Raw genomic sequence first — 24,094 nt, 5'->3', positions numbered from 1 at the left:
GTGCTGTACATTAGATGAGCACTGGCTTGATTACAGCCTGTATATTCTACTTGTCTGGATTTAGTCATTTTTTTGTCCAAAGCATACAGTAGGTCTTTATCAGTCCTTCCACTCCTTCCTAGTGACAGTTTCCATCATTTCTTTTACTTCTTCTTCTTTCTCTGCCTCCCTCTCTATCTTGCCCTCCCTCTGTCCTTCCCTGAGATGTTGCCTTGCCAGTGGGCGATTAGGTGGGATCATTATTTTGAAGCTCAAACGGGCTGTCTGGACACAGGATTGGGGGATGAATTGTCTCGTAGAGCTGGCAGCAGTAGTAGCAGCTCCAGCAGCCAGGACGGAGCTACCAGCCCTGTCTCCCTCTCATCCTCACCTCAGCGCTTAGGATTGTTCTGTTGTTTTCTGTGTTGCTCAGGATGACTAAGGTGCCTTGCAGTCAGACCCCTGTTAAAAACATATCCATCCATGGCTTCAGACCTGTGAAGGATGAGGAACTACACTTTGATAGAAAGAGATGCCTGAAGGGGAACGTCTCAGTATGAGTTTTGTCAGCTGCAGCGAGAAGGCCAGAAGAGAAAAAGACATTGAGAAAGGGAGAGAAGTTGGGGGGGGTGGTCCCCTGTGCATTCTGAATTCTTAAATATTAGATATTAGACCATCAGCTTAAGATGTGTTGCGTTAATGCTCCATCCAGATGGAGTTCCCTTTGGGTGTCATTCTTGTGCTTCAGATGAAGGCACAGATTACATGGGGAGTTAAACAAATTGGGGGGGGGTCAAGGCTAAAAGGTCTGACAGAATAATCAGGGTTAATGAATATGATGTTTGCTGCCATGCTTTGTTTCTATACCCAGCAGTGGTCCAGAAAAGGTAAGAGGCAAAAGTCCTTTTAGATCTCAGCCCCCTGCCGGCCCCAGCACCCACAGCCACCAGTGATGCAGACTATGTGAAACATACAATATGTTGTTTCTGCAGCACAAACACATATTGTCTCCTCTTTTCAAGGACATTTAGACTTTGCAGTGCAACCTTTGAGCAACCTCATTCTGCATCTATTAAATATGTAACCAAATGCACAATGACATGCTTTGATGTGGTTTGATAATATCCATACACTAAAACTATTGCCAGGAGGTAAAGAATATGAACATCATATGCACGTAAACTTTGAATGGCAGCGATGGCACACTGAATTAAGCTGTCATTCTTTGTAACTGTGAAACACTAATGAGAAGGTAGATTTAATAATTACAAATTGTTTAGTAGAAAGATTTCCTGCACTTAGGTGTAACCTAATTAAATTTTGTTCTAATAGGAGCTTAACATTGGACCACAAGTCTCATTAACATAAAACTCCCTCCATGTGAAAATTACATTAAAATCCTCCTATGCTGATGATTGTCCTCATGTTCACTTGTACATATCTTTTCCTGCACCTCCTGTCTGCCTCCAATAGCGAGCCTCCTCCCATTATTTTCTATGGTTGCGGTGAATAATGGTGCCATCTGGTCTTGTGGGAAATTAGAGGCAAGAGCACAGGGGCAAATGGCCCCCAGCAAGCCCTGCCCAGGAGGGAGAGGCAGGCAATCTGCTGCAGACTGTCTGCACATAGGAATGCACCATCAACCATTCGCTGGAGCCCTACCGTCGGCCTTTCTGGAGTCAGCTCACTAAAACATGCTAAGGGCTAGCACAAGTCTGCCAAGAGCTACTGTGGAGGAGAGCTGCAGCATTGCTATGCTTTGTTTATTGAGAATATTGTCCTGCTGGTTAGAGGCCATCACTGGTTTTGGTTTATTGGTATTCTTTCTAGAAGATGTATTCAGATTCACAGTTACACTTTGGTTATTTGTCTGATTGTTCTCAACATCAACCTACCAAAAGTCCAGCAATACAAACCTAAATTCCTACACTGCGGACATTACAAGAAGCTGCAGTAACAAGTGTGTGAGTTAACAATATAGTGCCTTGACCTTTGCACTTCTTAGTAAAGGTTTCTTGTAACAGACAATGAAGGCAAATGGCAATGGTGGTTTCTGGCACACACATGTAAGCGCGTTTCCTTCATCTAAATTGTGCCTTCATCTGAGTCACATTCATATGTTGCTGTTCCTCCCTGCATGCCTGTTGATGTTTCACCACTGTAGAAGGGTTGAAGTGCAGATGTAGCTAGTGCAGCACCCCTGGAGTAATTAGAGGTTAAGCATCTTGCTCAAGGACACTTTGTAATCAACTGCTATGGGGAAGCTTTGGGATGCCTTGTAAAAATACCTTCCACTGTCATCTTTATGTTGCACAGTACTGTATACTATATGCATAGGGTTTTGTCCTTGTGGCCTTGGTGATGAGATGGAATGTACTGAATATAGCCAAGAGGACTGTAACACACATGCAGACTCACTGCTCTCATCTACGTGTTCATCTGCCTGTGTAGGATTTCCACCTGCTGTACGAGGAGGCACGCTACTACCAGCTGACACCAATGATCAAGGAGCTGGAGCGCTGGAAGCAGGATCGTGAACAGCGACGGATGGCGCAGCCCTGTGACTGCCTAGTGGTTCGAGTCACACCTGACCTGGGCGAGAGGATTGCCCTCAGCGGGGAGAAGGTCCTCATCGAGGAGATCTTCCCAGAGACTGGAGACGTTATGTGTAACTCAGTAAACGCCGGCTGGAACCAGGACCCAACGCACGTCATCCGTTTCCCCCTCAATGGGTACTGCAGGCTCAACTCCGTCCAGGTAACACACCACAAAGTATTTCCTGTTTATGTAGTGCTGAAGGTTGCTTCATGCATTGCCTATAAGGGTTTTGCAATCTGCAATTACTGGATGTATCAAGCCATCACAAATTTTTAATAGTCACTAGAAAATATGACTTTAAGACAAATGACCTTAACTTAATATAACTAAACAATGCAACTCCCAGCAAGTGCAATACGATTGATTTGGCAAAATAAAACATAATAAAAGCCACAGGATTTGTATTGACCAGAAACTGTTGTTACATGTATAATTCAATTTTAGGTGACATTGTAAATTACTAGAGAGCAATTACAAAATATTAGTGGTTTTATAATTGAAAATAATTACCAGATAATTTCTTCTTATTAAAATATTAAAGAAATTATATATAATAAAATAACTACTTTTTAAGATAATGTAGCACTCCACACTAAAAATGCAATGCTTACAGTCTTGACAACTTTGCATCTAACATACACTGAACTAGAAAGCAAAGAGAAACTTTGTTTAAGTCTAACCTCTGTATTTTTATGTAGAAATCCTTTTTTTATGGATCATATATTGTGACCCAAATAATGGAGAGTCAGCTAAAAAATCTGCAGGTTAGACCAAAACTACATTTTCAATGCAGTCTCATGCTATGTTTTCATAAAATGTAAAAATAAATAATAATTATAGCAAATAGAACCTCATCCAATTTAGAAAGATAGTGTAAATGAGCCCATGTAAAGGTATAAGAAAGATGTTTTCTTTTTGTAAAATTATATTGGATGCAAAACCAAGGCTATGATGATCTAAAAATGTATTAGTCTGACATACTTTCACTTTAACTTTGTTTAAGCTTTATGCTTTCAAAACTGTTGGTTAACTTTACTGACAAAGGAAAAGTCCTGAGTTGTAAGAAGAACATTTGGGTTTCTTATATGAATCTGAAGCTTGATGCAGTATGTGCGATGGTACCATATCTGGTGGCGCAGTCAGATGTAGTGGAAAACAACCTCAAAAGTGTACAAGACAAATGTTAATGCATGAGTACAGTCAGAAAAGTAATATACAGTATGTAAACAAGTACACACATATATAAGAATAAGACTTTCAGCCGCATAGCATCCAATATGGTCCTCAGTAGCTACTGCAGGACTAATAATGTTGTGCATACAGGGTTGAATACTTCCTGGGGCAAATATACAGTGACTTTAACTTAAAGTCACTTTAGGTCAAACTGTCCTGACAAATCCACAAGGTGTTGAAACACAGTGCATGCATGTGTAGGAGAGGAAGATCATTCTTTTAAATGCATGTGTCTTCTTATAATTTAGCTTGGAAAACTGGAACACTTCACTATGAGTCATTCAAAATAATTTGTGGCCTTGTATACACCCTGCATGCTGCCACAGTGCAAATATTTTTTTTTTTATTTATCCAGCAAAGGATTCTGCTGAGCAAACAAGCCGTTTTTCACCAGCACACTTCAACTGTCATGCACACTTAAACACTGGGCTTGTGTTTGTACTGAATAACCAGGATTTTGTCACTGAGTTTTAGCTGCCTACCATAACACCTAAAAAAGATGCTACGCTCAATCTGTTGAGCCTGGCTTGTCCTTTACAATATGCGGCCTCTCATTATTTTTATTACACTAAATGCAGAAAATTAATATTAATCTTTAATACATTTGCTCAATAGCATGTTATACCATTTCATTAGGTAATCTGAGTGAGATTAAAATAGCAGTGTTGATCGCAGTGTTTAGTGAGGTAACATTAAAAATCATCAAACCAGTTAAACAGTTGTGTTAGCCAGAGAAGTGTGTCAGAGGCAGAAAGGGAGGAAGCATTACAGTCTCACACCACAGGCTCGATGCAGCACACTCAAGTGCCCACATCCATGAATAGGCCAACACATAGAGGAGCCTTACCCCCTCCAGCACCCAGAGAGAGCCTCTCCCAGGCAGGCTAGTGTGCTCTGAAACCTCTACCTCCCTCCTGTCTGTGTGAGACACCACCTCCAGGGAGGAGAGCCGAGCAAGCAGGACAAAGCATGTGTGGACTGCGGCCATGTTTTCCTGTGAAAAAATGAAGAAGAGGAATGGAACGGGGGGGAAAATGATATGCATAATTTACGCTTTACTCCTTTTTAAGACACAGCTCCATTTTAAAAAAAGACTCCAATATAACACCGCTCAAGGCAAATGAAATACACGTATTGCATTTTTTAATACCATACTTACAATTTCTCAAACAGCCTAAACCGGTTTATACTTCTTTTATAGATTTTTAAATGACTTGCAATATAATTAATTGGCCGCATCAACTAACACAACATTTTCCCACTCTGTTTACCAGTGAGACTGGTTATGGGATGTGAGTGCATCTGAGTAACATGGTCTGAAAGGAGTTTTATTGTTTAGGTTTTTATTAGTCTGCTCCTCTGAAGGCAAGTTGAGCTGAGATCCCCTTTTCAGACAAACTGCTAACAGCAAGAGGACTTAAATTTTCAACATTTCTTGTAAGTGATGCTGGTGTTTGTCTCACTGTATGGCTTCCCTCTGTCAACGTGGTGTTGGATGTGGCATCGTGCTCAATGGGCCCTTTAAGATACACAAATGCGCAAAATTGTATAAAAAAAAAAGAAAAGGAAAAGCACACACTCATATGCATGCACAGTAGAGGGACCTGGCTCACTGAGTCGATGTAGAGAGCAGATGGAGGTGTTTTTTCAGTGTAAGGGGAGATTTTTCTAAACATCTTATTCATTTTGTCCTCTCTCATTGTTGCATGAAGGTATGAGAAGGTTAGAATAATAATCCTTGAGTTACTCACCAGACAATGAGCCTCTGATCTGATTTCAGTCTTGGACCCCTACCCAGGGGAGCACATACACAACCACACCCTGCCCAGAGGAATACCAGGGAGAGATGGGGGTGGGGGCCAGATGCAGCAATGTCTGGTACTTATGACTGGACCAGTTTTGCAAAGGTCTTGACAGGAGAGAGATGGACAGATGACAACTTTTAAATGTGTGTTGTTTTCAAATTATTATATGTGATGATCATAGAAAATTCATTGTAGTCTCAGACGGTTTCATTGAAGCTAAGGTACTGTTGCTGTCTTGCCCGAGGCTGGAAACAGCTAGACCTTGTGATACTTTGGTCACAATGAGATAGCATGACATTTTTCAGTACTTTACTGTACACTGAGCACAGCAACCTAGTTTTTGCAGTTTATTATTCAGTTCTTATTCATTTAAAGTAAAACCCCTAAGGTTAGTAAAACTGCGTATATTTAGGGGTAGAACATCTCATCAGTTACTGGTGGTTCAAGGATTTTTTTAGGCTTTATTCAAGAGTGTCAGTTACTGATGTGTTACAACTATTGCTCTTCTATTCATAGTTAGAAATTTAACAGTGCTAAGTTTTTGCATCAGTCTACAGAGAGAATATCTTGGAAGGAAAGTCTTAACATATTACATTGCACGCTGTAAATTTAGCCCCTTCTTTAGTCCTTCATCATGTGCTTTCAACTGTGAGAGAGAGAGAATAAACAGCTCCACCCTGGTGAGAGATTCTCCATGAAGTCATGAGTGGAATTTACGGAATAATGCAAACCACCTGTGCTGTGATGTAGCTCCAGTGGAGAGAAACAAAGAGCAGCAAAGGCACTTAACAGAGGGAAAACATTTAGCCAAAGAGCCACAGAGGTGTACACACATGCGTCCCAGAGCTGGAGCTAGGCCTGCTGCTCCATACATCACCATGATGAAGCACTTAGATCAGACCAGAGCCAATCTGTCCTTCATCAATGTGACAGCGGAGGCAGTCACCAAGAAGGGCCCCCTGTCCCCTTGTTGCCCAGGCGGGGAACGCAACACATCGCAACACTCTCTTACATGTCACACTGTCACTCCATCAATCCTGCTCTGAATGGAAAGAGAGAGCACAGCTCATCAGAGCAGGCAAGGCCACACAAACACCTCAGTGGTGCACGTTAGTGGGCCGAGTGGCAGAACAAGACATTATGCTGCTGTAGTTAGGGCTTCCTGTACTCCCTGTGTGGCTCTGGGGGTTGTGAGTTAACCCGCAGCATGGAGAGGACAAAGAGCAGTTGGTGCTAGATTTTTAAAAACTGTGTAATGTCTTTGTTGGATGGAGTCTGGGTGAGATTGTGTTGCTACCCTAGCAATGGCCAATGTCATAAGAATTAAAAAAAACATAATAGTATAATTAATCTGATAACATCATTCTCTAGCCCTAACCTACAGCACCTTAAAGCTGAATGAACTTATATACAGTATAAAATAAATATATTAAAAGAATAAGTTATACAATATATCTATAGTAATATCATGTCATCAGGTGATCTTAACATACTAGGATTTGATTTTATTCTATAATAAAAATCTGTAAACATAGCTGTCAAGTGAATGTATTGTAGCACAAAATACAATATTTCACTGTCAAAGGCAGTTGAGAAGAAATTACTTAGGTACCTTAACATTTTAGATAAGTAGCTACAGTGTTTAAACATGTGTAACTGGTTATGTTACTTTACTAGTCACCATAACATTAGTGCCATAAAGTCAGAAACCACACACCAGATGAATAAAATGTTACTTTTAATGAGTCAGATAGTGTCAGAGCCTCCATCTTCATGTGCTCAAGTTTGTTCAGAGTAGTCTGAGCTAGTACTCATGATCCCTTTGAGGTCTGACCTAATCTGCACACCTTTGTCTATCTTAGTGGGTATTTACACTGTCAGGGTTAAGAGTTGCATTCCCACTACAGTAGTATCACCTGGATTCATGCTACCTAAAGACACTTTAAACTGAAGTGCCCATTTGAAATGGTGACACAAACACAGCTGTTTGATAATGCGCTTCTAATACTATGAGAATATATGACACTGTCAAAGTGTTTTTGTCACTTGTCATTGCTAAAATCGCTGGCAGATGGCTTAGGGAATTAGAAAGAGTTGGAGCTTCTCAGCATGTTTTATGCCAGATGCTTGTGATAAGCAGAGGATGCGATGCAGAGACTGCAGTTAGCACTCATTGTCACATATGAGACTGTGCATACTTAAACAAAAGCGACCCCCTGAGTGCAGCGTCAATCAGTGTTTGTGTGTGTGTTTGTCACAAGTGTCTGTCAACTAACTGTGAGTTGTGTGCCATGAGGAGCAAGTGTCTTTCAGATGCTCCTGAGAGGTGTTGCCAGTTTATGTGTACACTCTGGTGGCCATCAATATTACATTGTGCTCTGGTTTCCAGCCCTGACACTCCTCCACTTTGATTCCTACCTTCTCATTTTTGCTGTGTTGTGAATATATGGGTCTGGGAGGTAAGAGCTGATATACCGCCTCCTCTTCCCCAGGGTGACCCCAGACTCAGTGGCAGCTCAGAGAGATGGTTATATGTTGAATGGTATGTGTGTGTTTGGGGGTAGATCCCTATTCTGCCAAGTCGATTCTGCAACATTGAGAATGGTTCTTTATGTTTCAAGTGTATAAAGATTACTCGGGAAGAAGAGGGGGGAAAGCCTTTGTTCAGCTTTCTGCTTCAATCACACAGGCAGGAAAAGACGAGAAGAAATGCCAAACATCATAGTAGGACTAGAAAACTTTATTTAAGTGTTTTGAAGTGATTAAGTTTTGTTATATCCTCTGTACATCTATATTGTGATTTCCTGTTTCCTGACATTAAGTACATCAACTATCCAGCAGTACTGTACTCTGGGAAGGCTGTGTCTAAGTTCAAAGCAGTGCACATGAAAAGAAAAAAAAAACAAAGACAGCTAACAAGCAATAATTCCATTTCATGGAAATCATCATGCTTGGAATTAGACTTCAGCCAATCAGACTGCTCACATGCAACTCGCTGTTAGAATACTTTGTTATGGTTTCGCTCAAGTGAGGCAGGAAAGTAAGCAGAGAAATCTGCATAAGTACAACATAAGCTGGGATCTGAAAGCCTGCGGTCACAAGTATGTAGTGCTGAACTGAGCCATCAGGACATGTTTTAGCTTTTAAGAGGGTGCATTACTTTCTGTTGTCAGCTGGGATTGATTTCAGGACAATGTCCTGTGGATACTGAAACCTTTTGCTTGGATACATCTTAATTATTCAGTGTATTGTTTATTCCCCCATGGCACTAATTCACTGTGTCAAACTGAATACGAAGTTTTTTCTGACTTCTTATAGTCATTACAGTATCCTCGAGTCATTTACAACTATCTATAATAATATCCCTAAGTCTTTTGCGTTGCCATGCATTAATGATAAAAGTATTTTCAGACTATCTTTATTGATCATGCCATTCTCCTCTGTGACCAAATTCACTGCCAAACATGACAGAGTCCCACATGCTTTAAGAGATGATGGGGGAAAATGCAATGTGATGCAATGATCAAAGAAGACTATGTAATATCATTTCCATAATTGTTAGGCTCCTCCGTTGTCTGTCATGGATTTGGGAGTGTTTGATGCTTGGGCAGGTCTCTTAATTAGCCATCTTCACCATCAGCTGTCTGCCACCCCTTCTGTCTCACAAATTACGAGTTTGTCGTTGTTGTACAACCAGGGGATGAATTTTTTTTGGGAGGGGGGGGCACTTTACCTAGTGGTCCTTACTGCTTACAAGCATCATGTCAGCCCACATTATAGATTTAATCAGAGTGTGAAAGTTCGGGTCTGGTCAACCCATTTGAATATGTGTCTTAGAATTTGCATTTGCAGCATTGCACACTTATCGTGATTGTCTCTCTGTGTCTTTATATGTGATTTATCTTCTCTTCTGTGTTGAGCTGATCCCCGGTCAAGGGAGGCTGCAGCCCTTCGATCTGGAGGCCTAAATGCCACTTTAGCCCGATGGGGCCCGGTAATTACAAAGGCCATCTTTTGCCATGAGTGTGTGTGTCGGTGTGTGTGTGTGTGTATAGGTGTTTGAAGAAACCCATCTATTTTGCGTGAACTTCTCTGGCTCTGTATCTGGCAGGAGGGGTTAGCCGTTGGCGAGACCTTTCATTTCCATGCAATGCACACTCCATTAGAAGGACGGGGCAATAAGTAAATACACAGCACTCCTCACACTGGGATTTAGATACTCCCTTCAAAAAACTGCATCCCTAAAGGTTTACGGCAGATGTGGAGAGAAAAGTGTTGTTAGAGTTCACATGTTTGTGTCTGAGCATATCTTCATTTGGACTAGTGTGTGATAACATGATATATTCCTGCAGCTCCAGCACTCTTCAGACCAATCACCCAGAACTCCCTATCCTCATTCCCCACACGTTGCTCTCTCCTTCGCTCACGGACCTCACTTCTCCTCTCACCCCAGCCTCATTACTCAAATTAGGAGCTCCAGTAATCACTACGCTGAGCTCCTCTCAGCCCCTTTAACACTGCTCACTCACATTCCGCTTTCCTCATCCCTTTGAGCTGATGCCCTCGGTTCAGTAGACAATCCAACACAAGCAACATCAATATTGCAGAGGTCCTGTGATGTTGGAGTGCCCTCTGGTTTTATTCCTTTGCTACGTGTGATTGGAGGAGGGGGAGGGTTAATGACACATGGTGCATGTTGTGACTGAGGTTGCTGTCAGGCAAACGGATGGGTGGATACCTTAAAGTGATAACTATCCAAAACTTGCTTGTTGTTATTGCTGATGTTCATTTATTGGAATGCAGCACAAACCTTCACAATTCTGGTAATGAGATAGTGCTAATTTAGGTCATTATTATTTTTATGGAGGAAAGAATAAGCATATTTCCCAAAATGTCAAAGTATGACAACTATGTTTCTATCGGTATAGTACTGGCTTTATTCAGCCATGTTGACAGCACTTCTGTCTTCAATGTTCTTCTCTTTCTCTGTCATCCCTGTAGGTCCTGGAGCGTCTTTTCCAGAAAGGTTTCAGTGTGGCTGCATCATGCGGAGGCGGTGTGGACTCATCCCAGTTCAGCGAGTACGTGTTGTGTCGTGAGGACCGACGGAGTCTCTCCATCAACACTCCCATCAGAATAAAACAGGAACCCCTGGACTAGAGCATTCTGGAAGAGGGACTGTCAACCACTTTCCCCTCCATGCTCCTTCCATCCTCTCGCACCACTCCACCATTCCTACCCCTGCCCCCTCCCTGCCCTAACAGGACCACAACCACCCCCAACATACCTAAGTATTACATAGCAGAGGCTTGATAAGCTTGCCAGCCCTGCAAAACTCTGAGGAGAATGTATTACCAAACAAAGGTGAAAATATATACATCAGAAACAAAAGTTTCTGATTATGTTCAGTAACACCCAAAGAATCTGGGACTGTGATGAAAACAACAACAAATGGACACAACAGCAGTTGCTTGAACCATTTTAGCACCATGACTGGTTGATTTTTCCCTCATCTTCTTAGTAAAAAAAGATGTCTCAACCCTTTTGGACGGACACAGCTGCCCCATCTTTGAACACCAATTCCCTCAACACACACACACACACACACACACGCTGTGTGTGTAGATAGTTGTAACACACACACACACTACTCCTCTACCCCTCTGTCAGCAGTGTGTAATCCAGCTCTGTGTCCATGAGGTCTTGCCTGTCTGGTGACAGGTCTCGCCTGCTGTGGGACAAGGAAGCTTTGGCAGACATCACACTTTAAAGGATAACAGGAAGAGGACAGAAAGAAGACATAATCCAAATGCGTTCCACTCAAAAGGCATTCACTGGGGGGGCGACAGTGGTGCGGTGGGCAGAGCAGTCATCTCCCAACCGGAAGGTTGAGGGTTCAAATCTTGGTGCCTGCAGTGCAGTCCACATGTCAAAGTGTCCTTGGGCAAGACACTGAACCTCCCAAGTTGCCCGTGATGGCAGAGTGCATGCAAACAGAGGCCCGGGGCCCTCAGCTCTGAACAAAATTTCATTGTACATGTTACAATGGCAATAAAATAAAGCTTCTTCTTAAAAAGCCCCAGCTTTGGTACAGTTTGAGAGACACTGCGTCCCTCCAACCCTGTCCTGCCTGACTACAAATACCAAGGCCTTGCTGAAAACAGCTTTGTTTGCCAAATTGATTGCTGATTATAGTTTTTCATTGTGGTCTCTAAAGTTGGTTCTTCTTGCTCCTTTTGCTGTTCTTATCATGACATGGTGTAAACAATTATTATTAATAGGATTATTTTTAATGTCTCTTTTTTCCTTTCTCCAATATGAAGGATGTATGAAGATTGTATTCATTTGCGAGCTTATGAGGGAACGTTTCTTGGCAGTAGATGCAGAAACTCAGATGTCTGCAGGCTATGTGGCTAAAGCGATCTGGCTGGCACTGCATTCAGTGAAAAAGTCCTATTGTTCAAATAGACGAGAACCTGGATGTTTCTACATTGTGTATAGTCAAATGTGCAGCACACATAAAAATAAGTGCTCTGGAAGTTCTGCCTATTAGCGTTAAAACATATCTCAGGTCTCTGATTGGTTTCTCTCACCCAAGCAAAAATATTTGTTTGTATGGAAAGCTGACGGTTACCAGCATGGCTCATAATCAGCAAGACATGTGCCCTGAAAGCTTAATGTTTCTTTGCACTTAAAGATTTCCTGAAGAGTTGTCCTGCCCTGTTCCCTCAAAACACTTGTTTGAACCCAGTGACCGAGTGGGGCTGTTTATGTTCTTATGTTTTAGTAGACTAACAGATTAAATTTTTAAAAATAAGAAAACCTTCCATCAGATCAAATACTCAAGGTACCAGAAAGACATGATATTTATTTTGTTGACTGTACAAACATTAGGATGTCATCTATTTTATTTTAATTTTTTATTTATTTCTGTCTTTTTTTTCAGTTTATAGCTTAAAATAACAAAAATGCAATGCATTGTTCAAGACTGTAGGGTAGCAATAGGCCTCCAGTCTTGACAGTTTTGTTGAAAATAGCTCTGAGTACCTTCAGAACAAGTTTGGGAGACAAAGTCTCTGTTTGTTTCAATACTGTCACTTCTAAGCCAAGATTATTTCAATGTTTCTTCACATGTATGTATGGCAGAACCCAAAGTGAACTGTTCTCCCAGCATCTGCGTGTTATTCACAAAGAGGCAAGTGGGCGGCATTTACTCTATCCTGCTCTCATTCCTTTGGTCTTATTCTCAACATTTCTGGATCAAAGACAGAAACAAGAAAGGCCAAGCATTCATGCTTTATATGTGTATGTAACTCACAGATGCTGTTTCTTCCATTCCAAAAGACAGCCAAAAAAAGAGAAGCTCATTCTGATCTTTGTGGGCACTGGTACTTGGCTGAATTAAACTGGGGTAGTTTTTATAAATTATCTGTTCATTAAAACTGGACAGTAGTTTTTCTGATGTTGTTATCCTAATATCTGCCAACAAGAACACTTTATTCACTCGTGAATAAAGATGAGCTCAGTGTAAGCGTAGCTCCCAGTCCTGCACAGTCCTCCTTGGGGGTGTCTCTCACAACCAAGCCCATCTTTGTTCTGACCTGCCAGTAGCCTGCGCCTGTGCATCCATTCGCCTCCAAGAGAATGGTCAACCAGGCCTTTCAAGTGCCGAGGCACAGCGCTCCTCACTCCTCTCCACTTCCCCAAAGGCTCCCAGTTCAGTGGTGCCAGTAGAAACCTGGGTTGCACCCCCTGCTGCTGTGTCATCCCCGTGCCCTGGTTTTCAAACTGCCCTCCTATACTGTGGCTCTCTAGACCACACCATAACAAACCAAACAAACTGATGAGTCAAATCTGAGCTTACTCAGAACGTACTATACAGCCAGGCAACTGACTCTGCTGCCAATCCCCAGATCTTTGATGCAGTTGATATGAGGTGTGAACTCATCTGGGATACGTCTTGAGGAAACAAGGGTAAACATGATCAGTGTTATATTAAAACCACACATCTGCAAGAATTACTTCAGGAAGGGAGAAAAGAAGGCATGTTTTCTTTCTGATGTGGAAATGTCAGGATGGGCTTTTAACAACTTTTAGGAGCTAAGGGGCCAAGCATTTGTGAATAACTGTCCAACCTTACACATAAAGTGAGAAAAAGGAAGGACTGCAGGTATATGTGTTTGTGTTTGCAATAACCAAACCTGGGATGCCTCTTTGAACTCAGTGTTGTACTAAGCTAGTCAAACTTGACAGGACTGGAAACTTCCTAGACATGTGCACACGTGCCACAGTTTTCAGATGAAGTAATGGTCAGTGTTTAGCCAGTTCACACTCCACCTCTGAGGCAGGTCAGTTGTATAATTATTGTATATTGAATTATCAGGATTTCGGGTTTTATGGGACCCTAGTGTTTTTATGAAACCTCTTAGTCCTCTTCAAGAAAAGAATTAAAAGAATTCAAAGCATTACTTTGTGTACATATGGACACATTTCAAATGGTATAATGAGGTGCAAATGTATATTATTTAAAGTGTTTAAAAACAATTAGACTGTGATATTACAGGGCATGTGTTCATTTGCAGTGTCTCCATTGGACTTTTCTTGCATATTTGCGATAATAAAAGGATGTACTGTATATCTGATGAGTGTCTTATTTCGCTCCTGTTACCCTTAAAACAGGGTGCAGTTATCACTATCATGTAACAGCTCACTTTTGCTTGCTTTATTGTATCTACAAAACTATTTATCACAGATAAAGTATGTATGTGCTTGATATATTTAGAAGATGAGCTCAGTGTCCTGTAATTATTCTTGGTTACAGCCCACTGCAACCAAGGGGCTGAATCCAGACCAGCAGCCTACAGCTCCAGAAAGACTGAGAATAGGCCAAAATCTTGAAAAGAAACCAATATGCTCCCAAACCCCAATATTTTGCACTGAGCTAAATGGTTTGGTCTTTTCAAAAATGCTTCTGCTTAATTAGCAGCAGAAACCTAGGGGGACTTTTCATAGTTGAGCAGCAGTGCTTGACTCCGTTTGTATTTAGCATGTGCAATGTTAGAAATGGAAATGAAGCAGGCTGAATTAGCAGTTGACGTTGTTAAAGCTCTCTGGCAAAAACATAACTGCTTATTTTTCCTTTAAAAGAGTACGGAATGAACAGGGAGAAACTGAAGAAGAAAAAGACAAAGTGAGCACCTGCTCAGTTTAATAAACAGCTTATTTATTCCTTTACAAAATAGGTACAAATACAGTATTGTTTTTTCACACAAACAGGAAATTTTCAAGATATATACAAGAGTTTACCAAAAATAACGTGGTTCTAATAAACACATAGTTTTGTAAACAATATTTACAAATCATCCGTACATTGAAATGTTAATTCCCACATTTGTTTAAATTAGTAATATTGTCCTAATATTTTGACTAAAAAGCTGCTGTAGTAGTAGAAATACCCTCCTGTGAAACCACCAGAAACCATATAAATCATTATTAAAATCATTTTAAATCACCACAATAGTTATTGTTGTGCTTGTTTTAAAAACATGGTACTTTGGAGATAATATTTATGAAAACATGTTAAGCATAAAACCCAATTCAAAACAAAACAAGAAAGAAATATATTAATCATTAAAATAAGTGTCATTTGACAGAAACTGGCAATATTGTTTGTTTTTTTAACCTAAAAGAGTAATTTCTTGACTATGATACAGTGACAGCCTTTAGGTGTCAAGTAAAATAGATTTTTTAAAAAGTGCTGCCAAAATGTACAATGCACAACAATTATTTCAAATGTCACCCATATTTAAATACAATTCAAAATGACACAGAAAGCTGCATAGAGGCCAAGATATTTAGTTAAACAGAAATAAACTAACAAAAATATAATGGACAATATTACATAGTACAATGCACATTTTTAAAAAGAAAAATGAACGAGGGGACAACGCAACATGACGTAAAAAGCAAGTGTTTTGTTCCATCGCTCTCATTAGTGATACAAAGCAAAGAGAAAATCAAAATGTGCTGTTTAATCTTGGACCAAAACACAAACAAGTAGAAGTGCTGTGGACTAAAGGAGACTATCTTTTTCATTCAGTCATAACCAAAGTAGGAGGGGATCAATGGGGCTCCAGGAACACCCTTGAGAACTGTTGAAATTAACCCAAAATATCATTAATGTGCAGATAGGCCAGTGAGAGGGAAGGACAAAGGAATGTCTGTTTTGATTTCGAGGTCTCACTCTCCCCAGTCGCTACCACACCTACAACATCGCCCTCTCTGAAACAAAACTCACCTTCTTCAACAGTAATGCTGATGATATGGGCATGACAGGACACAGCTTACAAACATCTAGTTATAAATAAAGTGTTGACTTTATCTGTGGGTGAAAAAAAAACAACTCATTCAGCAAGGGCAGCCAATCAGAAATCATAGTGCATGGTTTGGCATGAGTTTCAGGGGAAATCTGTATTAACAGATTCTCTACAAGTGAACTGAATAAACTAAATCTGACTCATTCAAAGTACATGATTTTGTAAAACATCAGGCTTCATATTATTGACAAATGGGTTATTCCTTTTCTTACAAAGCTTACATGTCATAAAAAATATACATGCTGTAAAGTAAATCAAAAGGAACTATTTACACATACATTAAGGAAATTAAACATGGTGCGGTTATTTAGAATCTTAATGTTTGAAAATGATAAGGATTATGTATAGAAATTTGTAAAGTCTCATTTATTGAATTCAGCTAAACTACATTCATTGAACTTGCTCAACGAAGAGGTCATAGAGAATATCACAGGCTGTGTCCAGGTGTTAACTTTGAGGTGGTTTAATGAAGCTTCCACCAAAGTTAAATAAATAACTATCCAAATATACATGGAACCGGTTCTAGGCCAAGTCCTGGCACATAAAAACACTGTTTCTAACAAATTCAACTTTAAACTGAATGATCTACACACTGTGAAGCTAAACAGAGAAAACACAGAACAACTGTTTATTTTGTATGTTTTTTTTCTCTTTCTCCATTTCTTCTTGTTAAAAGCTACATCAAACATCACTACAGTACATATGGAGACACAGAGCTGAAGCATTAGACCTGATCAGAAGGCACGTGGCTGGAAAGGAAGAGGAGGAGGTTGAGGTGGGCGCCGAGCGGATGAGAGGCTACTTGAGCAGGGCACGGTAAAGGAGGAGGGAGTGGGTGGTCTCTCTCTCCTGCTCCATGTAGAAAATTAAGTCCCTGAGGTTGACACGAGTGATGCGCTGCCTTGTGTACTGGCGCGATGAGGTGGACGGGGTGGAGCTGGCCGAGGAGCCTGCCATGCTGCCTGAAACCTGGGCACAAGGGAGGGGTCACAATTTGAAACAGAGGGATAGATACAGAATTCCTTGCAGTTTGATACTGTTTTTTTAACAAATCACAACAATGTCAGTCAGCTGCAGCAACAGCACTATTTCTGATAAAATAAAATAAAAAGCAGATGAACTAGGTGGCTATCACAAACAGTGACATGTAGCAGATCATGGCTGAACAGCCAATGACCACAACCTACCACACAGAAACTCAACAAAGTCCAAGGTAGCATTCATTTTCATGTCCACAATATCACAACAGTGACCACATTTATAGTTCTATTTCGTCTAGGCTTTGCCCTCTAAGAGCTGTCGCTATTGGGTTTATCCCTCGCACATGCGCAGTCCTGAAGAGATTCTTTTGCGCACTGTGCCCCTCACTGGCTGTCCCCAAAGAGGTCCACTGTAGTGCCATAAATGCCAACGTGACCTGTGATAGGCTCCCTCTTTTTCTTCAGCAGTAAAGAGCATCCCTCATCATGGCTAAAGAGCAGAGATCCTCGAACACCGCGCTGCACCGCCATCACCATGTACCCAGGCTGTGACACTGACTTCATCCTACCCAGTGATCCGCACCCCGGCTGCGAGGCCTGCCTCGGTGCTGAACTGGCACCCTCCGCCCAGGCCGTTTGCCCTCTCTGTGATTGCTTGCCTGCGGCGGAGAAGCAGTGGCAAGCGGAGGCTTTTGCTGTTGCCAGAGAGCGAGATCCGGACGATGATAGCAGCTGGGCGAACCGTGGTGAAGATTCCCTGGTGGATGATCCCCTGGAGTTCCTCAGTGTGGGCGGGCCCAGGTCTGTTGACTCACTGCCTGACTCACTGGCTGACAACAGCATGACAAAATGGTCTGTTTTCCAACTGTAGTGCATGGTGAGAGGCTACAGCTCCCACGTCCTTCCCACTAGCTCAAGTGTTAATTTTCTTACAGAGCCTGGTAGACAGAAACCTGGCCCTGTCTACTGTGAAAGCCTATGCTGCTGCCATTTTGTCATGCCATGAGGGTTTTGGTGGGAGAGCGATGTTCGCATACCCACTAGTAAAACGGTTTCTGAAGGGTGTATAGGCAGACAATGGCCTGTGGTACGTTCAGTGACACACAGTGGAACTTACCTTTGGTTTTACGCACGCTCGGGGAACCCCCCTTCGAGCCCATTGCACAGACCTCTCAAACACCTCTCTCTGCAAACAGCTCTCCTCTTAGCCCTGACATCGGCTAAGTGCGAGAGCAATCTGTGCGCGCTCTCAGCCTCAATGGCGTGCCTCTCTAATCCAGAGGATGGCAGTTCAGCCATTCTGAAACTGAACCCTGCATATACGCCAAAAACAGTAACATCCTCCTTTTGATCCAGAGTCACCTCTCTGGATGGTCGCTGCCCCTGCAACCCGGTTCCAGATAAGCGGAGGAAAATGGATGGATGGATGGATGGATGGAGAAAGCACTCTCTTGGGCAACCTTTAACCAAGCAGTGGCTGTCTCACTGGTTGTGTGAGGCTATCATGCAGGCTTATGTGTCAGTTGGAAGAAACCCTCCATCTGGCATCAGAGCCCACTCCACAAAAGAGCCATTGCATCCTCCACTGCTCTCTTCAGAGGAATGGCTGTGGAGTACATTTGCACAGCAGCCTCCTGTGCTTCTCCAAGTCCTTTTACCCGTTTCTAACTTCAGGACACGTCCAAGTTTTCACTGGTTCACTCGTTTCCGAATGTTCTGTGCAATCAGGAGGCTCCTCCTGGCGTGGAGCATGTGCATACACTGGGCACTGATACAGCATGTGTGCTGTTCGCTCAGGCGGTTAGCTGTTGGCTAATGCATTCTCGTTTGACTATGCTGTCAATACAAGCTATTATTGTGTGTGTCTTCACCTTTTGCGCACACTCTGTGCGCTCTCCATGGTACCTATGTTCTCCCATGCCAGTCCCACCTGCTTGCTGGTGGCTGGCCACGGGCCTCGTTATGCTTTGTTCTCAGATCGAAATGTACATATATCATGTGAGAACAGCAGCGCGGAATGAGCATTTGACTGTTATTATGTGTAGCTAACGTCTGTATGCTCTCACAATTCAAACTGTTGTCTGTGCGTTTGTCAGGCGCACACGCTCACTGTGTGCCATTCCTTGTACTTCTCCTCCCCTGTTAAACAGAATGGTCACTCTGCCTTCTTACAGTGGCAGTCAGGTGTTATATGGGCATGACTGCACTTGCTTCCCAGTCAGGCCTGATGCAGGGAGAGGATGATTTTTTTGGGTTGCTGGAGTGGGGTATGTTGGCAAGCTGAGGTGTTGTTTTAATGCTCTTGAGTGTCATGTGTCCGCAGGGCATTGACTACATCCAGCTGTGCTTTAATCCCAATAGCAACAGCTCTTAGAGGGCGAAGCCTATATGAAATAGAACGATGGTTACTGTCACGATTGGACTTTGCTTCCTGTCTTTTTGTTGGGGTTTTCCCCGTCTCCGCCGTTCTACAACATTACTGCAATTAGTCATTATTCCATCCACCTGCTGCTGATTATCTCCTGATTCTGGTCCCTTTATATACGCCTTTCTTTCAGTTATTCCCCACTGGTTCATTACGTTAACGCATCTTGCTGTGGCTCTGCGATCAGCATTTCTTCCCTGTATTGTTGCTCCGATTTCTTTTAAGCTCCTGTCTCCGTGCTAGTGATGTCCAATTGACACCATGACACCTGTATCGAACCACTTCATCATTTGTATCCAGTATTGGTTCATTCATTCAAAGTTTCGGTTTAGTGCCATCTGATGGTGAAATAGTATGCAGCACAACAATGTCAGAATTATGTGATGGGTGTAACGAGGCTTTGTGTGAATGATGGGACGTTTGTAAAGATTGATTGGTCAGTCGGTCGAGTCTATGAACCTAGTGAGGAGAAGGTGGGAGCAGGCGTGCTTGGGGAAACAGAGTATGTGCTAGGATGGTGCGTATGTAACTAGGACAGGTTGTGAATAAATACAAGGGATGGAAAATCAATCATTTTTACTCCTAGCTGGCTCCATGGTGATCACACACCAGCAGCAATGATCATACTGACAGCAACTACGCACACACCTACTACTCCAACAAACCCACATGTTGCGCATCATCTTGGGTGGCTTTATAGTACCCCTACGCCTACACACCTGCTGACGCACGCAGCGAGATCTCACGTCGTGACACCATATCGACAGTCTGAACCGGTCACGGGAGTCACTCAGGCCAGCCATTTCTGCGTCGGACGTCATCAGTCACAAGTCTTTTAGGCAACGAGACAAGCCCCGAGGCAGTGGTTCGGGAGATCCCTCTCCTGGCTCGACTCGTGTATCGAGGCCTTGGTGTCAGATGGCCATCACTACTCCGTGCTGTTCATGTTGGAGTGGTGTGTGCTTCTTACCTGCCACGACTCCCACTCCCCTGGTTACCTGCTGTTTTCGTGTGCTCAGGCTGTCTTTACCAGCTGAGAAACTCCAGTCCTCCTGGTTACCATCTACCCCATACTGTCACCAACACTTGTACTCCCGCTTTGATTCAGCCGCGACCTAAGACAGTCTTCGCAGTGATGCAAGCACCCTTCACCTCACCACGTCCTTTGATAACGGCAGCCTCCACATCTCCTGACCACAGCTATGTCCTCTTCAGCCTGGCAAGCACCATTCACCTCACCTCTAGGGCAACAGCAGTTTCCACCAACTCTGGCTTTCCCCTAGCACTGGTCTTCTCCTTCTCCTCCTCAGCTCAGGAGAGTAGAAGACATTACTCCTCACTCAACCCCAGGTTGCTCTGTTCTATGTACTACCAGCTGCTCAGTCAGTATCTCTTGTCACTACATGTACCTGCTGTGTGAGTGTGCGTTTTTTTCCTCGTTCTGTTAGTTTATCAATAAATTCTTATCTTTATTGCTGAGTCCGGGTGTCTGCATATTGGGGTTCATGAGCACTTGTATTAAAACTTAACAGGTTACATTCAGTAACCCAAGCTTCTATGAGTATAAGCATAGCCCTCTAAGCTGGCAGCCCCGCTGTCTCCACCCCCGCCAGCTGAAGAAAAAGCACTGGTTAGGGAGCTGGGAGCAGGTCACATTGGCATTTATGCCACTACAGCAGGCCTGTTTGGGGATAGCCCAGTGCTGGGCACAGGGCGCAAAAGCATCGCTCCCAGAATGCGCTAGTGATGTGTCGTTCACGAACAATTCATTCATTTTGAATGAATCTTCCCCATGACTCGAGAACATAAGGCTGTCTCGGGGAGTGATTCTTTCATTTTGTGTTGACTGCGCATGCGCAACATCGCATGAGATTAGTACACGTTTCGAGTTGTTCGTTTATGAGATATACTGTACATTGGTCTTTATGAAGAGAAAGAGTCTGTAGTGGTGATATCACACCTAGAGTGGTGAGGCTGTTAAATTTGTTCAAAAAAATCTCTCTAACTTGTCCATGACCACAGTTTTCACTCCTTTTACATAGTTTTTCACTGGGTTGTGGACTCATCTGTGCTGACAGCATAACTGTAGAAGCAAATGGATTCACAGAGGATGCACAGTGAGCTGCAGAGTGACATGAGGGCCAACCAAATGCCACATTGACTCCTGCAGAACGGTACAGGGAGAGAGAGAAGATACATTATGGGAGAGAGGAGGCACACAGTTAATGACATATAATGGTGGCATATAGATGCATGGAGAGGCAGAGAAAGGAGGGGGAGAGGGGAAGAGAGGAGAGAAACTCAGAGCATCATGGGGCCCCCCAGCAGCCTAGGCCTATAGCAGCATAACTAAGGGAAGGCTCAGGGTCACCTGATCCAGCCCTAATTATAAGCTTTTAAAAGTATTAACACAATTGTTGTATGTGTTAACACGTACTTGCTTTGTGTATGTGTTAACATGTTGTGCATTAACACGCATGCCAGCTGAGCTCAATGGCTTGCCATAGGTTTTCACAAATAACGACAACGTACCAGTGTTCGGCTAAAATAAACATTATTAGGCAGGTGCTCATAATGTTATGCCTGATTGGTGTATATCATTGTTTACCTATCTATGGAGGAGAAATTCAAATTAATTAATGCTGTTGTGGTTTGTTGTGCTGTCCACTTTCATATTCTGGCTCAAACATGTCAGGTAGGATTTGAGGTATTGTCATTGTGAAAAATTTAGCTTATTTGTCAGTGTTTTTCGTTTATGCATTGTCCCGGCTTCCTGACCGGTCTTGTGTCAAAAAGTGTTCCCCCGTCAAGATGCATTTCTCCTGTTCAAAACTCGGTTTCATGTAGCACCCTCCTCAGTGTTTGTGGTTGAGATAATGTTAGGATTGAGGTCCCACATCCCAATGGGGAAACAGATTTTGACACAACACCCGCAGCAGAAATTGTCCATGTTCATAAACTATCCTCTCATTTTTAGGAAGAGGCCCTCTGGTTTTATCATTCTGAAAAAATTACAGACTATTTGAAATTATGAGGGGTGAAAAGCTAATCTAGAGGTACCTAGGATTAAACATTAAATGGCTGGAAATCCATGGGCACTTTTCTGTGTGTGTTGTGAACCGTCTATTTTAGGGAACTTGCCCCCACTCTGTCTTTTGTAGAAAATAAGATCTTTGTCTTTGCATTGTAGCCAAAGAGATAGTTTCCATAGTGAAGTGCAACAGCAACATTACATTTTCAATGCACTTCATTAAAGTAGTCATTGTTGAATGGCAAACACAGTGACAGTATCAATAGTATGGAATGCTGTGGCCTCAAAGTGAGTACACACCTCAAATTAATCCCTCCTGCAGAGCCTGAATGAGATCAAAAAGATGCTCTAATAACACCCTGATCTTCAGGTGCAGCACAGTGTTCTGATTCTCTCTGAACATGAGTCTGAGAAAAACACTGGTGACTTGCTCCAACGGCAAGGGAAACAATCATTTTTGTCTAAATATGTTATATGGCTCTTTAGAACATGAACAGATTTTGCCTCTAAATAAACAACACAGCTGACACAGATCTGAGCTGACGTCCCACTCTGAAATGGAGCCCGTTGTTTGTATTTGATCCAGGAAAAATGAGAACGATAAAAAAGGGAGTGTATACAGAGGCTGATACAAATCAAGAGATGCATTTACATTTGGAAATGAGAAACACTGGGAAACAAATCCAGCAAGTGCCCACTTGAACCCAGGCAGAGAGAAATAGGACCAACATTTCAGTCAGGAACACCCTCACACAATTACATTGATTGCACCGCTCTGTAAACACACAGTGCAGACAGGCCTTAATTGTAAACATATGATGGGTATGAATTTACAAGAACCAAAGTCCCTCCAGCATCCATCCCCTCATATGCTTGTCTTTGGGTACACTGTGTGATGACGCCTTGTCTCAAATTTCCCTCGGTACATTCTCTGACCCTTGGATGAAGAGTGAGGAGAGCCAGGCTACTGCTCGCAGCCAAAGTTACCTCAACCACATCTGCCATCTCTGGTCAGTAACATTGACATGCCAGGAGTGGCTTGGATTGAAATGCAAGTAGTTACAGCCAGCTCCTCATCACCCTGCGGCACACCAGACCTGTGGGGAGTGACCCCGGCCTAATCAGGTCAATCATGGCTGACCACATGTGAAAGATGGGCCTGACTACTGCCATGTCAATAACTGCCACTCACAAGTGAGCCCAGCATCAGTGCCACAGATTTTACCAATCAAAGCCATCCGTCCATCCACCTGGATGGATGGATAGGCGGTAGTTGCCACAGGCAATCGGCGCTGGGGTGGTGCCGTGGTCACAGTGGGTTTTGGCAGGGAGGAGGACGACAGCAAGAGTAGCTTGACATCGTTGGCCAGACAGTGTGCCACAGTTCCCAGAATGCTGCGTTCCTTTCACAGACAGGTACAGCCTTACGTGATCCAAATATAGGCAGACAGGTCAGTGCTTGTCCAGGATTTTACTCAGTGCAGCCTTTCCTCTTCCCTTTGTTTTTAACCTGACTTCCACATGTAAAGAATGCAAACAAGCCAAACACTGGTACGTTGTCGTTATTTGTGAAAACCTATGGCAAGCCATTGAGCTCAGTGGGCATGCGTGTTAATGCACGACATGTTAACACATACACAAAGTAAGTACGTGTTAACGCGTACAAT

The 24,094-nt window shown here is 42.7% G+C and overlaps 2 protein-coding genes across 4 annotated transcripts in view; one reads left to right on the top strand and one right to left on the bottom strand.

Moving 5' to 3' along the window:
• Positions 1 to 11,530, top strand: part of kctd15b (potassium channel tetramerization domain containing 15b) — a 24,180-nt gene extending 12,650 nt beyond the window's left edge. For both annotated transcript variants that reach the window (XM_020592449.1, XM_020592448.1), the window contains exons 4-5: positions 2,431 to 2,736; positions 10,617 to 11,530. In XM_020592449.1, coding sequence (XP_020448105.1) covers positions 2,431 to 2,736; positions 10,617 to 10,775 — 465 coding nt within the window. In that variant the 3' untranslated portion in view covers positions 10,776 to 11,530. The remainder of the gene's footprint in view (positions 1 to 2,430; positions 2,737 to 10,616) is intronic.
• A 3,362-nt stretch (positions 11,531 to 14,892) lies between these two features.
• Positions 14,893 to 24,094, bottom strand: part of LOC109955829 (transcription initiation factor TFIID subunit 4) — a 107,297-nt gene continuing 98,095 nt past the window's right edge. Inside the window, exon 15 of one of the 2 annotated variants that reach the window (XM_020592358.1) lies at positions 14,893 to 16,960. In XM_020592358.1, coding sequence (XP_020448014.1) covers positions 16,790 to 16,960 — 171 coding nt within the window. In that variant the 3' untranslated portion in view covers positions 14,893 to 16,789. The remainder of the gene's footprint in view (positions 16,961 to 24,094) is intronic. The other variant, XM_020592359.1, reaches the window with a different exon arrangement.

Source organism: Monopterus albus, unplaced genomic scaffold (assembly GCF_001952655.1).
Source record: "Monopterus albus unplaced genomic scaffold, M_albus_1.0 scaffold17.1, whole genome shotgun sequence".
Lineage (NCBI taxonomy): Eukaryota > Metazoa > Chordata > Actinopteri > Synbranchiformes > Synbranchidae > Monopterus > Monopterus albus.
This window is presented reverse-complemented; position numbering and strand designations above follow the sequence as displayed.